Raw genomic sequence first — 23,332 nt, forward strand, 5'->3', positions numbered from 1 at the left:
ATTGAGCCAAGAAAGTTTGGGAATCTCCAAAAGTTCATCCACATCATAGAACCTGTTGAAATTGCCAAGCAGATACCTTGATTTTAATTTTGCACACGAGGGCTGAAATGTGAACTCATTTTGCAAGAGTAAGCAAGCAGCATCCTAGGCAAAGAACACGGCTGAATTTATTTCTTAAGAAAGAACTACAAAAGGTAGAAAACAGCTGTTGCACTCTAGACTACACAGACATACATCATCTGACCACAGGCACTGCCCATCTCATGGACCCGGGACACCTACAAAGCTCTTCAGACTCCACTTGAAGTCTATAAAACAGCTAAAGCTGCTGCTGTTGCCGCCGCACAAAAGATTGACACAAAATATATATTTTATACAATATGTAGATTTTGCAATAAACATCTATATCACAGGTTTAAAACACTGGAAAAATTGAACAAATAAGGCCATGATGGTTGAAAAACCCAAAAATATCAAGTAATTTATCTTCACCAATCTCACAATATTTAGGTGGTTTATAGAACAAGAATTAGTTATTACATAGAAAAGCACAGATATTTTTGTTTAAAACTAGAATATCTAATATTCAGTTACAAACCAGAAGAGTGATTACTTTCACTAGAGTAGCAAGTAATCGGATCTGTTTGCTTAGTTACTAGCACAGAGAGGGAACAGGACTGGTTTGTGTGGGCTACTAAATATACTCAGCAAGTATTTCTGCAATCTGTAGAATCCAGACTGACTTGGGTTTGCTAACAACTGTTCCTAGCTGCTCTGCAGCCAATTTGCTTAGTGAATGGAGATAATTCTGGTTCAGAGAGAAAGGATTTTGTTGTGTAAGGCAGCAACTGAATACAAAGGTAAGCTTATTCGTGTTGTTGGTCTTGTGTGATTGGTGGATCCAGCATTATGCAGTTTATAGAGAGAATAGCTAGCTCACAGAAGCAAGATTTTTGTGAACAATTAGATCCATTTCTTTACCAGAATTGGGACTGTCATAAAGCTAAATGTCAATCTGCATACATTTCGGAGAGCAAGGACTGGGGGAAATGCTGGAACAGAGGAATCTATTTCTCAAAACCTGATTAATGCTTGTCCTTGTAGATATCATTGGTTATCCTGTTGGGGCACGAAACATACTATTCACTGATGGATATACTTGTACATCCAACAAACCAAGGTATGCATATGTCCAGGACAATGGAATTGAAATTTTAAGTATGCCACAAGAAACAAACTGTAAAACCATCGATACGACGTGCTGCAAATTGTTTATGAAAATGATAGTTGAGCCAGATAGGGGAATTAAGGTGCTTCTCTGAAAGACTGGGTTCTTATACAAGGGGATATTGGCTCTGGCACCTCTAATAAAGGCAGGGAAGGGAGAATATTTCTTTCTCACTTGCATCTTGCAAATACTATCTATACTGTAATTCAAAACTAAGAGGTGCTTTATGTGCAAAAAATTTCCTCGAAGGCAGCATTTTGCTTCAGGAGCAAAGCAGAAAGGTCCAAAACTTTTTATGTTTTCTTTCTATTTACTCCTTTTCAAGATTGTGCCACTTCACAACTATGTTAAAGACAGTTTTATGCTAGAAATAGCTTTGTTAGGCTTACATATTTAAGGGACTACAAGGTAATAAGTTTATGTTCAGTGCCTGAAACACATTTGACTTGCTGTAGCAAAAGAAATTGGACAGAACAAATGTGATGACTAAAACCCCAAAATATATGATCCTGGTGCTCTAATGTCACCTGCAGCTAAGGAAGCTGCATTTATTTCATTGGAGCTTATCCTGGACTAGAAGCAGCTGGATCAGATCAGCTCCTTGCCTTTTAGCTGAAGATGGAAATAAAGATACTTTAAAAATGGGTTTCTTTCTTTATGGTTTCCACTGTGGAGAGGTGTTCTAAGGAGGAATAGCAAGTAGAGAGAGGCCTTTTGTCTGCAGTATGTACTCTTCATAGGCTTATTTTCTTGCTCAGGGAATTTAGGTTAAGTCAGGCTAACTTCTGGTTTATCAGACTGAGCGCTTTTGCATGGAAGCCTGGGCTAAATGGATAGCATGGTTAAAATCTAAGAAGATATTCTTTTGACCGCTTACTCCTGCCCATCTGTATTATTTAAAAGCCTACAGATATTTCACATAGTTAAAAGACTCCTGCAGGGGAATATTACAGTAGTATTAATTTGGATTCAAAAATCATTGGCTATTTAGGGTTCTTTAAATAAGTTCTTTAGAAAGCACACAACAAATTATTTTCACAGATGCGTACACCTTACCTAATCTTTAAGATTTAGTCAAAAAGTGAAGAATGGCACTAGTAATTTTGCCCAGCTGCAAAATAAAATAGCTTTTGCTGCTAATTGAACCCAAGTCTTCATGCTCAATTCTAAATAGCTGTAAAGTCAAAACAATTTCAATTGGTGAACTATGAATCCAGTTGATTTATAATGACCATTTGTGTTATCCCTTCTCAAATAGGAAGGAAATCTGCATTGCTGATCCTTGCTTATGGTTTTGTATGCATTTATACCCCAATCATTTTCTGGTCCATTTGGCTTCCTGTTTCTCAGCAAGTTGACAATGAAATGTCTGTGTATTGTTTCGACCAGTAGAGTTTCTGTTGCATTCTGTTCTAGTTATTCTGCAATAAGGTAATGGTGGGCTAATAGAAGTTTAGGCTGAGATGAGTAAGCACCCTGTTCCATAGTGGTGTAGATTGTAGCAGTTCCTATACCCACTTTCTAGCTTATTCCTGTATAGCAGGCAATCTTTGGATTACAAGCACTTGAAAAAGAATTAACCCCACTTCAATCAGCAGCACTGTAATGGCCTTAAGAAGTCAACAGTGAGGTGAATGTTTCTAAACACTGTTTCTTGGTCAATGAAGCCCCAGCATCTGCCAAGGCTAAATGTACTTTTAGTGCCACTAGCTTTACAATGTAAGGCTTGAAAAATAAAAGATATTAGCAAAACAGGTTGAGTTAGTTATGTTTGATGTGCTAGCAGAGTTCAAAAAATGGCTCACTTAGGCTGGCTTCACACTGATAGTGTAGGATTTCATGACATGTCTCAGGTAATTGCAGAATTTGGCTAAAAGTTGCAAGTGTATCATAATCATCAGGAGAAGCACCAAGAGTCTGAAAGCTGCATACAAAAACTGTATTCGGGGATGATAAAAACGCACACGAATAGAACGTTACTCCTGCTTGCCACCCTGCTCCCAAAAAGTAGGGGGAAAGTAGAAACAGAAAAAACCTTGCAGCAGAACTTCAAATGTACATTAAGCATCCATAAATTTAGACATTTAAGGTGAGGCTGAATTTTTTTTAACATAACAGTGGGCTTCGGATAAATTGTCCAAGAGAAATTAGCACTGGACAACTGAAGAATTAGAATGAACTCTATTAGAAAATCTAGAGTGGCAGACACAATTTTGAGATTTATCAACTGAAACCATGATGCTGAAATCTCCTTTTTTTTTTTCCTCTAAAAAGAAAGCCAGAATTTTGCTGGGTCAAAGACGGGTACAGCAGATGGCATTTGTCCTAGTAATGAACATTATGTATACATCTATGGCAAACCAAACTTGGATACAATTACAGCTACACAGAGTGTATGCTGCCCTATTCCAAATAACATCGCACCATTGAATAGCTGAAAGCCCAGTTGCATATACTGCACTGAGAAATCCACTTATAAATTCAGCCACTGCCACAGAAAGCTTCAAGAATTCAATGTTGATTATTACACAAACTTTTCACTCAAGCTGGATTAATTCTTGCAAATTCCTGCCCTATCCCCAAGCATTTACCATCACTGTCCAAGCTTCTGGAAATCCAGACTCCAGCAGCCTTAAGACAGATGCTTAGCATCAAGGAACAGGCAGACACCAGGAGTTTCCCACAATATAATGACATTCAACCTGATCCAACTAGTGGATGGAATGACTCACCAAGAATCAGTTTCAATGACTCAACCAACTCAGGTGTGCCAGAGGCTCTGCATATCATACTTCTGCCAAAAGGCAGAAAAGGCTAGGCCCTTGGTAAACTTGGGCCAGTTTTATAATCTCAAAGCATGGGTTTTATGCATTCTCAGCAGCATAATCTGGGACCATGCTTGGTATAAATTCCCTTCAAAAATCAGCCCAGGGTGAAGGGGTCATGGCTTAAGCCAGTTTCAGACTACCTATGGTAATCAAGGAGGTAGTCAAAAAAAGAAACTGACCCAATCAGTGAAACCATGACCAGCCCACTAACCAAGAACCCCCCAGTGCTACCAGGCAGGCTTTTAGGGGGAGTGTTGCTGGGATGTTACTTGGTTTGTATTGGGTACAGGTAGGCCAGGGACAGGACGAAATGAAAGCGCATTGCATACCACTCGGAGACAGGGAACAGCACATCTTTATCGCAGGGCAGCGCAACGCAGTGCAAGATGCACCCTGACTTCCTGCTGGCCACTTAGTAGTCAGTCCCTCCTTTATCCCTCTTTAACTGGAAGGCAGTGCTTGCACAAAGATGCCCCGTGAATCTGTCCGTGCCAGTTTCGAGGGTGGCTCCATCGGCTCGGCTGTTAGGCTGCTGGATTCATTAGAGCTAAGAGACAATTCTTGAGGCATCTCCTCGTCGCTCTCCTCCTCTTCTTCCTCTTCTTCATCTAATTCAAAAGAAAAAGCAGTGATATCAATTGGAGACACAAAGCCAGCCAAGTTAGACCCTGAACGATGAGGCATTGAAATTTTATTTTCTTAGAGGCAATCCGTTACCAAGCAATCATCTCAAAACTAAGTATTCCTTCAGCCATAGAGATATAGGTTGGCCCCAAACTGTCCAAATGCCTAGATCTGAGGCCTACAACACTGGCTCATTTCTGTAGAGGGAAACCTCTGAATATGTGACATGAGGGGTGAAATTACTCCTACCTTGCTCACTACACTTAGGAATCAGAAGACAAAAATTATTAACCCTTTGGTCTAAATTAAGGGCCAGACATTTTGACTTGCTGACTAGTCAACAATCTCTTAACCACAAAATGGGCTAAGAGAGTAAGCTCCTGTATTATACTGGACTCTATAAGTTTTATTTTGGATTTTTTATTCCCACTCCCCTCTCTTGCATTACAATACAATACAGCTTTTAATGTTTATAAAGCTTTGATGCAAAATTATTATTTGTGCAAATTAAAGCACAATAAATCACAAAAATGCATTTTCACTGTTACAATATCTTGTTAGTAAAAATTTGTAGTAATGTGCCTTGATTTCATACAAATAATTCATAAAAATATAAACCGTGAATTATCCTATCCTGATTCTCTGATTTTTAATAATTATGCTACTTTTAACAGGTGTATTAATTCACTTGAAGTAATTCCCTATTCTAAAATATTTATAAGTTAAATGGGTGACGGTGTATTCTTGATATCACAATTAAAATGCCACTGCTTTTTTATTACAAGCTGCCATTTATTATTCTGAGTATTCTAGACTAAAACCGATTCTTTGGCTATAACAATCAGGTTGCTGAATGCTGCCCATATATTCATTCTTTGTATGTCTAAAATCAGTAATAAATTTAAAATATTATTTTTAAGTAAAATCAATTGACTTTTACTAGTGTTTTTAATACTATTTTAAATGATTTTTACTCTGTCTTGCTAGCAAAATCCATATTAATAACACCATCAATGAGAGTAAAATTCTAAGCTGTAGCAGAAAGAAAACACATTCACAAAAAAATTAAAACAATAAATGCCATAAAATAACATTAAGAATTCACCTCGTCTCAATAACAGCCCCCTGCCCTCAAAAACTGAATTCAAGTAGATTGTTAATGAAACTGACTGAAAATGTGTCATTTAAAGTCTTCTTAAAGAGAGCGGTCTTTACTATACAATGAATATCCATAAGAAAGAGCCAAGCATGGTCTAGCTTCTCCTTGGAGGCCTCACGAGAAATGAAATTTTTTCCCCTAGTTTTCCTACAGTAGTTCCACCCAAAACGAATGCAGGCCTCCAAGGGAGGTGGCCTTATCCCTTTCAGTCTTAGACAAAATAAGGTATGTATGGGAGGAGGCATTCCCCCAACAGCTTTGGAGCAGATAGCCTGCATGTGTTGCATGGATCCGGAACTAAGAAAAGGGATTTATTCTGTTTATTCTATTGTTCCTGCTTCACTACCATCCCTTAAAAAGGTTGAAGGGTAACAACACTTGGATATTATGGGCTTGAAGAAATAAACCTCAGAGGTGCTCTTCCTCTCTGAGTTTTGTTGTTGTATGATGTTCCTCGTGTTTAATGCTTAGATAACATCCCCAGCCACACCCGGCTAGGCTTTTCTCCTGTTCTTCAGGAAAACAGAAACATGGATAATTTGTGGAAGGCTGGCGATATAAAGTCAACTTCCAGAAATTCAGAGGCAGTTTTACATTATAGGTAGTCCTTGATTTACAACTATTCATTTAGTGACCATTTGACGTTACAAAGGAACTGAAAAAGTGATTTATGAGCAGTTTTTAGGCTTGCAACTGCTGCAGCATCCCCAGGGTGACCTGATCAAAATTCAAGCATTTGGCAGCTGCCATGTCTTTATGACTCTATGATTCTGTGCAAACTTACACTCTAGTAAACAGACAATTTTCAGAGTCACGTTTTTTGTTTTCAAGGCAAGCAAGAGGAGAAAGATTAACTGAAGCCGAAATCTTTGGGAATTATTTCTAAAGATATAGGAAACCCATATTTTTAAGCCCTGGAGGGTGAGAATTTGTATTTTCCTTTTACATTTGCTGTTTTTTTAAAATTGTACACAATCATTTTGCTTTTATTCAGTGGACTGAGTAACAAGGATTAGCACTCAGGAGAACCAGTGGTGGTATTCAGCCAGGTCACACCGGTTCCGGAGAACCAGTAGCAATGATTTGGCCTGAGTTGCCAAACCGGTAGCGACTTCTGGCTGGCCACACCCCTGACCCGGTGGCCCGTTGCCACTCGCTCGCCCCTTTCAGCTGCTCAAATCGATGCTCGTTCACTTTTTCCGGCTGCTTGATGCTTGCCCCGCCCAGCCCTGCCCTATGTATACATATACATATACATACACATACATTCATATATATGTATGTTGCCTTCGCCACGTGGCCCAGCTAATTGCCTTGCCAGTTGCCTTGCTGATGCCTCGTCAGCTCAGCTCACCAAAGGTATGCAATGCATGCCGCCTACTCACCCTTCACCTTGGGTTGGGGGCCAGGGCCCCAGGGACGTGCTATTCCTCGAGGCCCTGGAGCCGCCATCTGCCTCAGCTGGGGAATGCATGATTCCCTGGCTCTGGGCTGGCCCTGGAGCCGCCTCCCGCTCTCCCTTAAGCATGATGCATTACCCAGTTTCCCCTCCTTCAGAGGCCCCGGCCTTTAATCTCCTCGCTTCCTTCCCTACGACGGCCTCTTTCGTCGTCCATGACCGCGATCTTACTTTCCTCCTGAGGCAGGCTGCCAGGGATGGCAAGCAGGGCTGAAAGCCACTGGGCTCCCTGCCAGCCTGCATCTCGCTTGTTGCAAGGTGCCTTCAGCCACTGCCTTTTTTTTTTGGTGCGAGAAGCCTCCCAGCTGATGCCTCTTTGCCAGCTGGCTGGAGGCTTCTTGTGCTGAAAAAAAGAGGCAGCGGCTGCAGGCTTTTTGTGCTGAAAACTAGCGGCCTCTGCTTTTCGAATGCATCTGAGGGATTTGCCTGGGCAACTACCTCCACTCTGGCACAGCAGGAAACGCGGTGCACCCCGGCATGAAGAACAGAGCGGTGAGTCCCAGCTGCTTCTACTTTGCCAGCCGGAACCTAGCCAGTAGCCCATGTGCCGTCTCCTGCAAATTCCCCCATTTTTTTAAATTTTTATACACACATACATGCGGACACAGAAATAAAACTCGCTTACTTTTTCTCAAAACATTAATGCCCTAGCTAAAGATTGTTAACGTCTCACTAGTTCTTATATGGGATAACCAACGCTTGGCAAGATCTTTAGGTGATTTATTTAAACTGTCCGCCACCAAGCCTAACAAGACTATAGGCAGCTTACAAATGTAAATATAAAACCGTACAAAATCAGTGTCAAAATCAATTAAATTATTATATCTTAATCTAATTTCCAATCTAGAGATGGTCATTTTTATCTCAATGGACAAGATACCCCAGAGAGCACTGCAAGGCCTGGGCCTTCAGCAGTCTCAGCCAGCTGCACTGCCCCCAGGCTTGACTTCTGCCCCAGTGTTGCCACTGCCACTGAGAAATGTCACCCCAAGCAGAAGCCATGTCCAGGGGATCCCTCCGATTGCAAACCTACTTCTTCCAGAAGAATGCAACCCTATCAAGATTCAAAGATAGCACAATCCTGGAATCAGTCGCCTCTGAATCAACAGATAATCCATCTTATTTGGACTGAATCTAAGCCTGAACAGAAGCATTAAAAATACATCTCTTTTATTTCACTCTCTGTGCTGAGTTTAAAATCATGACATCTCCCAGATGTGCAGATAACCCTTAATTTCATCCTATGAGCTAGACTTGCCCATGGACAACAGGAGGACTCATTCAGCACTGTAAAGCTTTCCAGGAAATAAGGTATGAGGTAAATGCAGACCACCCCAAAATACAGCACTGAAGTCTAGATGTTTTGCATGCTACCTAGGCAGCATTCTCAAACTTAGCTGACATGGATTCTCGCTGTTCATTACATGAAACTTCATGGATACCTCTCTGCCATAAACAGTCTTCCTTTTTTACTCCTGGTATCAAGAGCCTAACCCTAGACAACTAACTTGTACTGGAGCAGAATCTGAATCAGGCATAGCAGCAAACATCTAAACATGCCCCCTGGACCATTTTTTCATACAAATGGAAGAAGCAATACTGACTCCCATTTCTAAAGGAGGGAATAATAATTCCAAACAATCTAACATTCTAAGAAGTAACCCCTTAAAACGATTAACTCCTTAAAGTGCTGGACAGTACCTTTATCAGGGTCCAAAGGGTTCAAGGAACTTGCCAGATTTGCAAACTTAAAAAGGAAACAAAAAACATGGATAAGCAATTATGTTCTCTACAGTGAGACAAGTTTGTGTAAGGGAGAGATGTAGGAACACACAGAGCTGCATAAACAAACATAACACTTATTTTTTATCCAGAATATAGTCATATGAATTTACCTTGATAACTTGCTGTTCCTGAATGTCCTGCATAGGAGATTCCATTGACGATAAAGCATGCGTAATTATATATGGTTTCACATCTATAACTCTATTTTGGGTTTAGGAAAAATGACAGTGGAGACCCAGTCTGAGTTAACTTGGCATCTCCTATTAATCAAACCATTTGAAGTTCAGAACTACTACAAAAAAAACCCTATCAGAACAGAAGAACTGATGCTCCTGATTATATGGCGTTTTGGTCTATATTCAGCTATAAATCAGATTTATAAGCCAGCTGAATATATACAAAAACTTCATATACCGTATTTGCCGGCGTATAAGACGACTGGGCGTATAAGACGACTGGGCGTATAAGACGAGCCCCCAACATTTCCACTCACCAGCACTAGTGCGCAAGTGCGCATGTGCGAGCTCTGCGTAGACAAGGGGCGGGCCGGAGCGCCACTGCTTCCCACCGAGCAGAATGGGCCGGTCACGCCGAAAAGGCTGGCACCCCTGTCTCGCTGCTGATGCTCACCGCAGCCACGCTGATGACCCGCCGTGGCCATGCTGGATACCGTGTGATACTGGACGGTTTGTAGAATGAGGTGGGCGAGCATCGGAAGGCCACTATGGGCAGCTATGTCTATCCCAACTGAAGTGCACCCAGCGTATAAGACGACCCCCACCCCCACTTGGAGGCATGTTTTTCAGGGCAAAAAAGTCTTCTTATACGCCGGCAAATACGGTAATCAAATATAGGGAAAAAGTATTTCTTTCATTAGGATAATCAGAATTTGCAGAACACTTTCTGCCAGCAAGTCATTCTTACGTTCAACAGCCACAAGACCTACCTCTCCCATGACAGCTATAGGAGTCACACCCTTGGCCTGAGCTACACGATGTTCTATCAGGTAGTACATATATTCATCATAGAGGAGGCGGATGAGATGAAAGGAGCCAAAACTGGCTGCACTTCTCAGGGTCAAGTCCCGAATCACCATGGAGCTGGAAAGAGAAGTAGCCCAGTGCTGCACATATCATTGAGGTAGCACACCATGGCTTGTTAATTAAGTCACAGCTTTGGTGCCAAAGAGTGTGTCTAACACCTGCTTCTCACCTTCCAGGTAGTTTCTCACCTACCTATAGAAGGACCACTTGAGGAGAAAATGTTTGGCAGCTTTGGGAAAGCTGGGGCTGCCATGGTAGGGTTTTAGGACCTGGCTGACTACACCATCCAGCCACACTGCCCACTGCTCCAGAGAGTTCTGCTGCTGCAGAGTCATTTTGAAGTCTTGTTCGAGCCGCTGTACCACACGGTCCTCACACCGGCACACCCATGAGGCCTGTTCCTTTGGAGGACCAAAGAGAAAAAGAAAATTCTTCAATGCAATTGCTGCACATACATGCTCTCTCTCTCTCTCTCTATGGATAAGCCAATGACCAATCTGAAGCTTAAAAAAATTAAAACCTGGCTTAAAAAAATTAAAACATTGTGGAAACAGAGCAGCCAAAGTAACTTGGTACTAAAAAGCAAATAATACATCATGAGCCATTATGAAATATGTTTTCTCTGCTTAAAAGGTGAACCATGAAAAAGATCCAATGGCTCACTAACTCTAGATTTTCTAAAATGATTTGTGGGACTGAGGATCTTTCCTCCTCTCCTCACAGGGGTCAATCAGGCTACCCGCTGCCCTATGAGGAAGAACAACTGATCCCTCTGCTCTGGAAGTCATTTGAGCCTTTTTGAGTAGGCCCTTCCTATTATAACTGGTCCATTACAGGATGGGAAATTAAACATTAAGAACAGGTGCCTGAATTATCTGCTTTTCCCTTTCCTTCTGTAATAGATTTGTCAGTTTATAAAGCTGGCAGCATGGGTGGCCTGGTTTTTACTCTTCTAAAAGTCACTCAGGGGTACAAACACTGTAAAAAGTGACTGAGAAAACAACTTTGATTATGCGATTAGTGAGGTAAATACTTTTTTTCATTTTTTTAAAAAAAGAATGCTAACCCAGATGGGCATAGTAAACTAAACCTTCTTATGTCTGTATTTGAAGCAATTCCCATATTGGCTACTTAGTTCACCAAAAATAACTGACAAAAAAGCTTTGCGATAAATAGCACCCTGGTCATCTGAGTCAACAAGAAAATGAAACACTTTTAGTTTCTAGCTGGTAAATGGAAAAGGAAGAAAAAAACCAGCAGGGCCAAACTAGGGCATAACGATATAGATGGTTACCTGGACATTAGCAAAATCAACCCGGTTGAGATCACTTAGCATCTGATTAATTTGAGCTGTATTCTGTAAAACAGCCCGGGCAGCCTGGGCAAGATGGTTTAGAGAAGTGTAACGTCGCAGGGTCTGGGCAAAGGCACTTGCTGCAGCCACCTGGGAAAGAAAACACAAATGACATAACCTTTTTCTCACCATTCTGCTTGGTGAGAAGGAACTAAGGAGTTCAGAGAACAGTTGCAAAGTAACCACAGTGGTAGCCATGGCTAGGAGGGCCTTTCATAGATTTGGATTGTGTAGCAGTTGTGCCCATTCTTGGATTTTTTTTTGTGGGGGCGGAAGGAAATTCATAATTACTCATGCTCTTCTGATCTCCAGACTGGATCATTACAACGTGCACTTCATGGGGCTGCCCTTGAAGAATGTTTGGAAGCCTCAGCTGGTGCAGAATATGACAGTGCAGGCAATTAAAGTCTTTGGGGTTTGGGTGCATGTGATACCACTGCTCTGTGAACTGTGTTGGTTTCCAGTGTGCTTCTGGTGAGATTCAAGGTACCGGTAGTTATCTTTAAAGCCCTTCATGGCTTGGGACTGTGTCACCCCAATTGTTTCTACCCATCCACCAGTAGGAGAGGCCTGTTCCAACTAACTTTCAACTAAGTAGTATTGGCTGGTGGGACTCAGGAGGAGGAACTTTTTGCCATGGCAAGCATTCTGGAACATCATTCCACCTGAGATCATGTTAGCCCCAATCCTGCTGGTCTTAAAATTTGATTCTGTGTCTGGGGGTGTGATAAAGCCTGCCTTTTGCCTTTGCTGAGAGTTAATTATGAAGCTTACCTGGTATGGTTTTGTTTTTATTTTATTATTACTTTATTTATGATTTTGTTATTATTATGAGCCATGGTGGTACAGTGGTTAGAGTGGGAAGAAGAGGAGGAAGAGGAAGAGGAAGAGGAAGAGGAAGAGGAAGAGGAAGAGGAAGAAGAAGAAGAAGAAGAAGAAGAAGAGGAAGAAGAAGAAGAAGAAGAAGAAGAAGAAGAAGAAGAAGAAGAAGAAGAAGAAGAAGAAGAAGAAGAAGAAGAAGAAGATGATCCACAACTTTGTGCTCTTTCGCTCACCTTCACTCGGACCATCTCTTCTGGAATATTCATCATAGCATTTGTCAACCAGCTCTCCAAACTTTTTGCAAAGTTTCGGATTGCTTGTGTCAAGGCACCTGGAGCAGAATTGGAACCACAACAATAATTTTGCTCTAAAATAGGCACTTTCAAAGTCGTAGTTATGGATCAACAGTTGATCTAACTGCATCCCTTTATACTAAACAAGACTGTTACCCCACCAGTCACAGAACGCTTAACACAGAATGTTATTAAGCCCACGGTAAGAGAAAGCCGAAGTTTCAGGAACAAGCCTTTCCAAGAGCGGAAACTTCTCCACCCACCACTGGTTGCTCTAAATTTATCATAATCCAATATTGGCTGAAAACATGAGCTGTGTACAATAAGCTTACTCGGAATGGGCCGAAGCACTTCTGGGATGAGGACCTCTACCAGACCCTGGTATAGCAAGTTGTCACAGTCTTTAGTCCATTTGAGAACAGGCTCATACTTAGACAGAATCACCAAGCAGCTCTTTGGGAGACGTTTTTCTGCTTCATCATGGCTAAAACATCAAACATACATATGCCAATTAAAAAAAAAAATCACCACAAAATTACAGCTCATTTTCTCAGAAGCCAGCATGTCTCCCTTTAATTCTTCACTAAGGACTTCACTATTCAAGGAATAATCAATGAGTAGGAAAAATTGTTTCCTAGTCCTTTCAAAGTTAATGTTTTATTTGCCCCGACAACAATCTTTTCATAATGGAATCCACTAATATCTTTAGGTACCTTTTGTTGGTTAAAGGTTGCAGTTAACATTTCTGGAAAAAGAGGGCTGTAAATTGAATAGGCCACATTACACTCATGGGGAAGAAATGACCAACTTTGCAGTAATACTCACATAACAATAGGGGTGGTTTCACTGGGCTGGTTCAAATTATACCTCCAAAAAGTCTTCCAGAGTGTCTCTACCAGTGTGAACTGGAGGTTTACCATCACATCGACAATAGCCTGCAGAGAAATAGCAATTGTATACATACACTGCATATGTTACTTCTTGCAATGGAAAAGCTAAAGTTAAACCCGTGAACCCCACAACCAAGTTCATTCAACAGATTTAAGCCAAATCACTCCCAAAATTGATTGTAAAAAAGGATCAGTTAAAATATTGTGCTTTAGTGCCTCATTTTGCTTTCCAGTATGATCCCTGACATACCTCACAATGTTCTCGATACAGCAACTGGAAAGCCTTCACATCTTCAGCCCCAACACCCTCAGGGAGATTCTTCCCTTGTAAGTCCAACTCTGTGAAGTCAGGCAAGCTGCGAGAAGCATCTGCAAAGAGGAAGGAAAAGCCAGTCCAATAAGGTTAACTAAAGTCTAACGAACAGCCACACTTTTCTATCATTTGCAAGTGAAACTGCAAGTGAAATTTTGGGTTTCATTTCCACTAGGATTTTATTTTCTTGAAATAAGTGGAAAGCTGGAGCCCTAATGCCTACTGTTTTACCACCACAGAAATACTGCAAAGACAGCCATATTCTGCATATTCTCTTCTGCCTCCTAATCAGAGATCTCAATGTCCCAAGTCTCATTCTTACCTAAGAACTGCTGGTATTGTTGCACTTGGGCACTGATATCAGATAGCCCCGAGGCCTGCTGCTGCCCTACAGCTACTCCATTGGTCATGCCCTCCATTTTCTGAATGGATTTGAGCCTAAAAGACAAAGTAACTCAGAGTCAAGACATTTCGGAGCAGAGTAATAGTGAGAAAAGGATTGGAGCACGCATGATATCAGGATGGGTATGCAGTGGTGCCCTACCAAAACTGTATCCAAAACTGGATGTAGGTAGAAAGGAAATTCTTCTGAGATTGCACAAAATTTAAATAAAAAGGTAGGAAAAAGTACTAATCGGGAACTTTCAAAGACAAATCATGGAGGTTACCATAAAATCAGACAGCAGAAAAACTTAAAAGTTCCAACAGAAATCTGGAGAATCATTTTATACCACCAATCCAATTGGCCCTATATTACATTTCTAGGGCTGTGGGCAAGTTTAGACAAGTATCTTCACAAATGTCCTCTGTCACTGAACTCTGCACTTTTCCTGCACAATCTCCTACCGTTGCTTCTGAGAAAAAGGCTGTTGCCTCATGGCCAGATGTTGCTGGTCCTCCATGAGCCGCAGCAATGGAGAATTGGCTTTGATGCGCAACCCATAATAGTGGTATTTAGAATTCCCTCTGAAAGAAAAATGACAATAGAAGCCTGTATATAAATTGCTTAGACCGTAACAAACCTGCACTTTGGGGAAATTGTCTGTCCTGCCAAATAAACTTGATAGAATGGAAAAACAACATGAACACATTCTAGCCAGTTTGGGAAGGAACCAGCAAGTTAGAACAGTATTATGAATAGGGGAAGCTTGCAAGGTAGCTTACATAGATAAGAAGAAGAAAAAAACCTCTCACATTTACAGTGTTTTTAGATTAGGAAGAGAGAAAATCTGGAGTGAAAGACTAGGATGATCCCCAAGAAAAAAATACAGAATAAAAACTAGTATCCTAAGGAGCTGGCAAGGGGTGAGGTTCAAATTAATCATCTATCCTGAATTCAAGATCTTGGACAAGTAATTTTTTTCTGGCCTTACCAGCTTGCCCTTCTGTAAAAGTAGTATCATGTGATCATTATGGAAATATATATACTGTAAGGTAGCCATTCTTTGATAGTACCATTAACTTTTTCACAAAATTCCAAGAGTGCTAAAAATTGGGGACCACTGATTCAGTATAAGTTTATGAAGTATTGTAAACATTCCAAAAAGGTGCTGTTATTATTCATGCCATGCTGTCTAGTGAGTTCATGACTGGAATGAGATTTGAATCTGCATCTCTTCAGCCTTGGAGGCTTTAGGAAACACCAATTCTGTTCACAGAACAGAACTAGCTACTGAATTAAACTATTTCTGACCTAGCATAAAATACTATAAACTGATTAAATAATAGTGGGTCACATACAAAGCTAAGGCATACAGTAATAAAGAATTCAAAAGTAAACCAATTAGGTTGTACTGTGTAAGGCAGCTGCTAGGTTTATCTGATTAATCATGTTTTGGGAAGCTACCTAGTATTATTCCCCAACATTACATAAAATCCATGTTTTATAACTAATCCAGTTCCTCCCAAAACAAATACTTGCTTCAATATGTGTCCTCTTAATAGTTACCCGTATAAAAACCGAAACACAAATTTAATGCGTCATTATTTTTTTTCTTATATGGGGAAGTCATGCCTTCCATCTTTTTACCTGGTTCCAAGCCGGCGAGTTCGGAGTCCCATAAACACTGAGCGGATCAGCTTTCCAAAAGATGCTGCGTTGACTGGCTCCAGTTTTTGCTCTTGACAATGCAGGAGGTAATGGCAGTACAAGGTACTGCGAGGAAGGCTCACACCCTCAGCGGTCTCATAGTTATCCAGCAGCCACTGGACCTACAAAGCAACAGGAGTGCAATTGACAAGTCCTTCAAGTTGCCTCCCAAGCCTTTAACATTTCTTGCTCCAGCTCCCACTTCTACCCATCCCCCCCTCCCCCCCCTCATTTCTGCCCTTTGGGCTGCCCTGCACTCCTACACCCTGAACTCCACCACCCTGGCCAGTTCTGACTAATCCCAAATAACTTTCTCAATATTCTTTCAGTTTCAGCCAAAAATTTATTATTTTATTTTGATTTGCTATCCACTCACTTCCAAAGCAAACTTTATTTCCATCAAAATAACTTTCCATTTTGCCTGCCTCTACTACTCTTAACTGTTCCTTGCTCTTTTTGAGTATGTTTTAGTATATTTGTCTTTCTATGGATGTTGATAGGTTTGATATTTTCTTTCTATGCACATTTAATCAATGTCATTTGGGAAATCAATATGATTTATGAATTATAATGGTTCTAAAGAGAGGCAGACAGAGAAGAGAGTAAGCATTTTATATACTTTTCAATTTTATGGAGATTCTCAATCATCTAGGTCAGTGATTGCCAACCAATGGGCCACGGCCCACTGGTGGGCCATGAGAAAATTTTGGTGGGCCGCAGAGAAATCTCACCCTCAGAGCACCCCCCAAAGCAATTAATCCAGGCTGCGCAGAAACACAAGGCTGTACTGCCCACATGGCCCGCGGGAACCCTCCCTGCCCACTTACTCCTTACTCAGCAAACTTGTCTGCTAAATTGCTATTTTTCCATCAGCTGTGGGAGATTTAAATTAGCTAGGAAGCAGGAAATGGTTGAATTTCTTGCCTTCTTGCTAGTCTTTAGATCTTCGGCTCTGCTTTTAAGTACAGCTGAACCTCCCTTAGGACTGAAGGTTTGCTTGCAAACAAATTCAGTGCAGACTCACGGCAAGCAAATTTGAGAGACTGAGAAAGCTGATGGCAGATAGATAGATCACTGAATGATTCTGTGAGCAACCCAATCTGCCTCCCTGCTTTGCCTGATTTTGGGTAAAAGTTGCTCTTTTTTATAAAAAAAAATCAATATTTTATATAAATATTTATAATATTTACATACAAGCCATGCCTAGCCAGTCACATGACCATCAAGCCACACCCACAAATTAGGCCACACCCACAGAACCGGTTTGGTCCCTGGGCTTTAAAATTATGAGTTTGGTGGTCCCTGAGGTCCAAATGGTTGGCGACCCCTGATCTAGGTCATTGTTGTCCCAAATGTGCTTTTTTTCCCCAAAAGGCAACTGGACTTTCTTGATTTTTTTCCCCTTTGAAAATGTTTTGCTTCTCATCCATGAAATGTCTTCAGTTCTAACTGGTTAAGAATGGAATGTATTATATTTATATTCTTTAAAGTCATCCAGTCATCATCAATAGTGAGCTATATGAATCCTTTCCCCGGCAGTTAGTTAGAATTGAAGAAGCTTCTTGGATGAGAAGTGAAATTTTTTTTAAAAAAACAAACTATCAGATCCATGTATCTGTCATTTCTTCAATGGAAGAAGAAAAAGGGGGGGAGAGAGACTGATAAAGAAATCCTTCTTGATGTAACCTGAATATATTTAATCTTATATCCAATTTGTATAACCTACATATGATACAATGGAGAGATGAAACCCAGATGGCCGGAACCTATCACCTCTGAGAGAGGCAGCCAGGAGATGAAGAGACCATAAACATTCCACAGTGAGATGCGTCCTGAAAAAGATGCATCCTCTAAAAAGGGGGTGGGGGGGAATTAACATGTTGGCTCTTTGTTTTACTAAATACACATCAAGATAAGGGGAGGGGTTTTAAACTCCCTTATCTATCTCTGCATGCCTGAGAGACCTTAGACGCTGCTTTTAACCCCTACATGAATTGTCTCATCTCAATAAAGGATTCCTTTTGATACGTTTGGTGTTCAGAAGTTCATTCTTGTTAATTGAATGGGAAAAAGTTCTGCAGCCAGACACAAACCAAGAAAGCCCAGTTATCTTTTGAAAAGGAAAAAGGAAAAAAAGTACCTTTGGGATAGTTTTCAGTTCTTATGTAATGAAAATTAGGTAAAAAAATAATTCTAACAATTAAGTCATCATATCCCCCTTGTGGCCTAAAAGAAAAATGCATGAAATCTGAGCTATAATCAGCAGGCACAAAAATGTTACCCTTATTCTTCTTGCATTGTCTTGCTTCCCCCAAGAATCCATTGGGAGATTAAAAACAGATTCAGAATCTTTGGCTGTTATAACTTTGGTTTTTGTAAAATAAAATCTCCCAACGGGAGACACCATACGTAAATTCCCAAGACGACCACAGAACTGTGCAACAGAAAAACCTACCAACAGCAGCAGCACCTTCCATTACCTCCAAAAATAAAATTCAAAGAAATTCACTGAGAATAACAAAGAAAAACAGAATCTCCTTTAACAGAAGAAATCTTATGAGAAGTTGCCAGAGTGTTTAAATCAGCTAGAAAAACTGTGGTTTTATGCCATTTATTGGGGTTTTGTGGGGAAATTAACTTTAAGGAATTAAAAATTCTCTTGATTTTGAGGAATTAAAAAAAAATACACTATTAAAATCTCATTAGTGAGAGATTGTAGGCAAACTTTAGGAGTATATTCAAAATATATATCCAGTTAGCATAATGTGCTATCCATAACTTTGTTCATTTATTTATTCAATTTGTATGGCCACTCATCTCGCCTAAATGACTCTGGATAGCTTACTCTTTTTTTGAGAGTTGAGGGTGTAACCTAACAATAGCCCAACACCCTTACAGTTGCATCTTTTTCAGGGAGACTAGTGATGGGAGTACACTAAGCTGTCTTTTACAGCAGTCTGCCCCAAAAACATGGCTTTTCCAAAAGATAGGCATAGAATATCACCGCGTTAATAAGAGTAGAAAGAAGAAAAGAAAGTTCCAGTTCCTTTGAATCAATATGCTAATATTTCAGTGGAAAACTTACTGTTGCAGGAGAGGCACGGGTGGTGTGTGAATAGGACTGGCTTGAACTTCCCAGCATGTAACCTCCTTGAATCACATAGGTCCCTGTGCTGCTGCTGCCACCAGCTGCTCCTCCTCCTCCTCCTCCTCCTCCACCACCACTGCTACCTCCACCAGCAGTGCTGCCACCACCAGCACCATTTCCTGCTGCTGCTGGTGCTCCTCCTCCTCCTCCTCCCCCTCCTCCTCCTCCTCCTCCTGCTGCTGTACTGCTGCTTCCATTCGGATTGGCTATGATTTGTCCTCCAGAAACATACATAGGTACAGAGCCACTGCTGGCCACTGTTTGTGAGGTTGCTGGACTGGAGACCTGCGTCGGGGTGTTTTGGGATTCATAGTAATTTGCTCCAGTGTTTTGAGTATAGAGAGGTGTTTCTGTATAAGGGTAAGTGTTGGAGCGTCTGAAATGGAAGAAACACAGTCAAATAAAAACATACACATATTAGGGGAAAAACAGCAACCTAGAGGAGAAAATTTCAACTACATATATCCAGAATTGTATGACAGACGCAGAGGAGGACAACGCTGGCAATAGATTTATTCTTTTAAAAGTTTCTGTAACAATACCAATCATTGCATACCAGGCATCCTGTTCCTGCCAGGTTTTCTCTGGCACATTAAGAGCACTCCTATCCCAGCCTACCCCAACCTATCAGATACAACTGGGGCACAATAAATCAACGGATGTTGAAGGTAGCATAAGATTGTTCCTTAAAATATTTTCAGTTCCAGCTTGCTTAGAAATAATACGGAATTTGTTGGTTTAGACCCAACATGGAAACATTTTGCCATTGTGTGAAAAACTAGTGCGTGCCATTTTCGGGAGCAGTGGCTTTGGCACCCTGAATCTGGCCAATGAAATCATTAGGCTCAGGCTAACAGGATTGCAGAGGCAGGATAAGTCCGACTTCCTTATACTCACATGGTACTTGCTGTGTAGCTAGCATCTCCTCCTTCCACATACTGAACCTGATTAGGATAGACATGCTGCACAGGGACCTGCTGAAGCTGCTGGACCTGAGCACATAAGCAGCAGGAAGGAAAGGAAAACCAAACTGAGATTAAGAAGTAAGGCCGTGTTTGCTGTCCCTTTCCCTCCCCACGCCCGCAGCCCACAATAGACTTATCTAAAGCACGACTGGGCTACTATTTATTTTTCTTCCACACATGTGCATTGCTTTTATCCTGTACTCAGACATTCAGTTATCATGGATTCTCTGATCAAAGGCTAATCCTCATCCCAGAATTTCTATGGAATAAGAATTCTTTGTGTAAGTGAAAGACACCGTATGTCCTCTGATTAGACAAAATAAGTTCAGCATTACAATCATTAAGAAAGGAATGCAAGGCAAAGCAAATTTTCCCATACGTCAAAGCACAGAGCTACTGTATAGTAAAAAATGCAAGTACTCTTGGAAGTATAGTATTGCAACTCCAATAACAATACACCATACCATTATTCAGAACTGTAGTTGACTGCAGTTGATTGTACTAGGTTTACACCTCCATCATGTGCAAAATGACCCTTTACAAAGATGTTCAGTGTTGTTTTTTTTAACTATAAGAAAATCTTTTTTATGATTAGTATTTCAGTATTTTGCTTCCTTAGACGGAACCTTGTTCACAAACCCAGGCTGAAATCCTGATTAGCTATTCAAACCTACATTTTAAGTTCCATGTCTACCAAAATGAAATTGGCACTTAAACTTATATACCGCTTCATAGTGCTTGACAGCACTTTTTAAAGTGGTTTAGAGTCAGCATATTGCCTCCAACAATCTGGGTCCTTATTTTATCCACCTTGGAAGGATTGAAGGCTGAGTCAACTTTGAGCCGGTGAGAATCAAACTGCCGGCAGTGGGCAGATTCAGCCTGAAATACTACATTCTAACCACTGTGCCAGTGACTTATGGTGGCTTATAAAGATGTGAAAGTCGGAAATGGATAAATTAAGAAAACCCCTAGGGCCTTTTCTCTAGGCCAGGGGTGTCAAACTCAAGGCCTGCGGGCCGCATCTGGTCCACGGGGTGCTTAAATCTGGCCTGTGGAGCCGACCTGGAAATAGCAAAGGACCAGCCCGTGGTGCCTCTGGCAGCCAAAGCGGGGCATGGGGGAAGCACGCAGCACCCCTGTGCTCCATTTTTGGTCCTGACGGCCTCCTGCAGCACTCTTCCAGCCAAAATGGTGGTGGTGGGGGAACACGTGCTGCAGGAGACATCTGTCCTGTCTCCCTGCCTCCACCGGCCCACTAAGGAGAAGTACAATGCTGATCCTGTCCGTGAAGAAATCCAGTTTGACACCCCTGTCCTAGGCCATCACATTTCTAACAATTCTCTCTCTCAGATGCCTTAAGATTCCTATATTTACCCCTTATTTATGTAAAGCAAAATCAACTCTAAGCCTAAAGAGGTCCAAGAATTTCAACTCCTCTGGCAGGATATGGGAGAAGGGAAAAATTGCTGTTTGACCACCACCAATGATTAAGATGAGAGTCCTTTGGAAGCACAGAGAAGGGAATGACGCTAGTTTGCTCTGTTTTCTGTTGCTTAAGAAGTGGTGTGCACAGGGCTTGCTATTCTTGGATCTCGGTTCTTGCCCTTTGCTGGACCTACTTTAAGTGCTGTAGCTGCTGTTCCAAACACTAGCACCTGAGGGACTCTCTGAATCTTGACTCTCTGGTCAGGGCTGGAGTGATGAGAGGAGAGGAATGGTAGCTGCTCTATCACCACCTTCTGTTGTGGTAGGAGGAGTGGCTGAGGAAGCATGCGGACCAGCTCCACCCACTGCTCCGAGGCAGAATCTAGTGAGTGCATGTAGTGGAGCCTGTGCTCCGGGCCAGGTAAACAGCAGCTGGTCAGCTGGGCTGCACTGCTGCTGCTGCTGCTGCTGCTGCTGCTGCATTCTAGGGAGAGGCTTTGCTGTATTCCTTGTTGCTCCTGCTGCTGCTCCTGCTGACTGCTCTTAGAAGGACCACTGTCTGCATTCTAGACAATAAACAGAAAGACTAAAGCAATCAGAGCTAAAGGAAAAAGAAACAAGAACGTAAAGGTTGAGACTGAGGACAGAAGGTCCCAGTACTCTGGCTATTCTATCGTCTATAAAGCAAAAGGGACCTTCAGACCAAGAAACTGTCACAGCTCAGGGTCTTTATCCACTTCACTATTTGGGCAAGTACAGAGGTCAGTGGCAGGAATCTCTGGATGGCTACAAACCACAGCCACGAGAGAAAGGTGGAGGACAAGGTAGACTGATCCTGGATCGGGAATATTAGGATCACTTGAATGAAATAAATGGGAGCATTTTTGCAGGAGGATTAAAGGCAGGGCATTAACATTTCTGACATTAGTTACCTAGCTCAGAAGGCAGAAAACCTGCGTGGCTACAGGATACAGGAAACGGAAATGCAGGCCAACCCAAGAGCAGAAGACAAAACACTTACCTCTTGGGTAACATGAACCTGTTGGAGCCCTTGCACTGCCAGTTGTTGCACTGTACCTGCTTTGGGAGTTGTGGGAGTTGTCTGCACAACAGATCTCTGTGGAATGAAATACACCAGAGTCCATTAGTGTACTTTGGGACCTAGTTTGGTCTAATGGCTCAGGCATCTGGCTAGAAACTGTGAGACCATTAGTTCTACTTCTGCTTAGACATGAAGCCAGTTGCATAAACTTGGATCAGCCCCGTTCTCTCAACCCTAGGAAGGAGGAAAGGGCAAATCAATGCTCAAAAACTTTGCCAAGAAAACTGCAGGGACTAGCCCAGGCAGTCACTGGCAATCAAAAACGGACTCTAGTATGTGTGCGCATATACATGCACATACACTCATACAGGCAGCTACTAAGACCTAGAAGGATTCATTAGATTTTCCATGAAAGTCCTTTTTCTAAACTAGTGATAGGGCATTCTACAACAGTCCCTCTCACTTGTTCAGGAAGCGGAGTTAGATTCTAATGTGCTTCCTTTTGGAGAAACTAATTCCACCCCCAGTAGTAGAGTAACAATCCAGAAGAAAACTCCAAAGAAGCACATTTTTAAAAAGGAAGAGTAAGGTAAAGATATCGCTGAGAAATTGCTCAGATGTATTGGGGCCCTGGTAATTTGTCTGCAAGTTCCCCAGACATTGGTCTGGGTGGGTTCAATATCCTGCTTTCAGAGTAGAAAAAGGACCTTCATGAAAACTCAAAATGAACCATTTTTCTGTAGTAAAACCAGGTGGGAATAAACAGTGGGAATAAACATCCTGAAGATGGATTTATATCTGGAAGGTCTCTAATTTTTGCTCAGAACAGTTTTCTGCATAGGAGAATTAAATCACAGAAGAT

The 23,332-nt window shown here is 41.5% G+C and overlaps 1 protein-coding gene across 9 annotated transcripts in view; it reads right to left on the minus strand.

The window, feature by feature from the left end:
* Positions 1 to 144: 144 nt before the first annotated feature.
* RFX1 (regulatory factor X1) overlaps positions 145 to 23,332 on the minus strand; it is a 66,794-nt gene continuing 43,606 nt past the window's right edge. For 5 of the 9 annotated variants that reach the window (XM_087925884.1, XM_087925881.1, XM_087925883.1 and 2 more), the window contains 16 exons: positions 22,450 to 22,545; positions 21,623 to 21,994; positions 19,933 to 20,027; positions 18,973 to 19,411; positions 15,828 to 16,009; positions 14,645 to 14,764; positions 14,121 to 14,236; positions 13,736 to 13,854; positions 13,421 to 13,530; positions 12,928 to 13,079; positions 12,536 to 12,633; positions 11,421 to 11,570; positions 10,319 to 10,527; positions 10,030 to 10,183; positions 9,000 to 9,045; positions 145 to 4,664 (listed from right to left, as the gene is read on the minus strand). In XM_087925884.1, the coding sequence (XP_087782010.1) occupies positions 4,498 to 4,664; positions 9,000 to 9,045; positions 10,030 to 10,183; positions 10,319 to 10,527; positions 11,421 to 11,570; positions 12,536 to 12,633; positions 12,928 to 13,079; positions 13,421 to 13,530; positions 13,736 to 13,854; positions 14,121 to 14,236; positions 14,645 to 14,764; positions 15,828 to 16,009; positions 18,973 to 19,411; positions 19,933 to 20,027; positions 21,623 to 21,994; positions 22,450 to 22,545 (2,625 nt within the window). In that variant the 3' untranslated portion in view covers positions 145 to 4,497. The remainder of the gene's footprint in view (positions 4,665 to 8,999; positions 9,046 to 10,029; positions 10,184 to 10,318; positions 10,528 to 11,420; positions 11,571 to 12,535; positions 12,634 to 12,927; positions 13,080 to 13,420; positions 13,531 to 13,735; positions 13,855 to 14,120; positions 14,237 to 14,644; positions 14,765 to 15,827; positions 16,010 to 18,972; positions 19,412 to 19,932; positions 20,028 to 21,622; positions 21,995 to 22,449; positions 22,546 to 23,332) is intronic. The other 4 variants (XM_026711558.2, XM_026711554.2, XM_026711557.2 and 1 more) reach the window with 3 other exon arrangements.

Source organism: Pseudonaja textilis, chromosome 2, assembly GCF_049901715.1.
Source record: "Pseudonaja textilis isolate UNSWEBS1 chromosome 2, rPseTex1.2, whole genome shotgun sequence".
Lineage (NCBI taxonomy): Eukaryota > Metazoa > Chordata > Lepidosauria > Squamata > Elapidae > Pseudonaja > Pseudonaja textilis.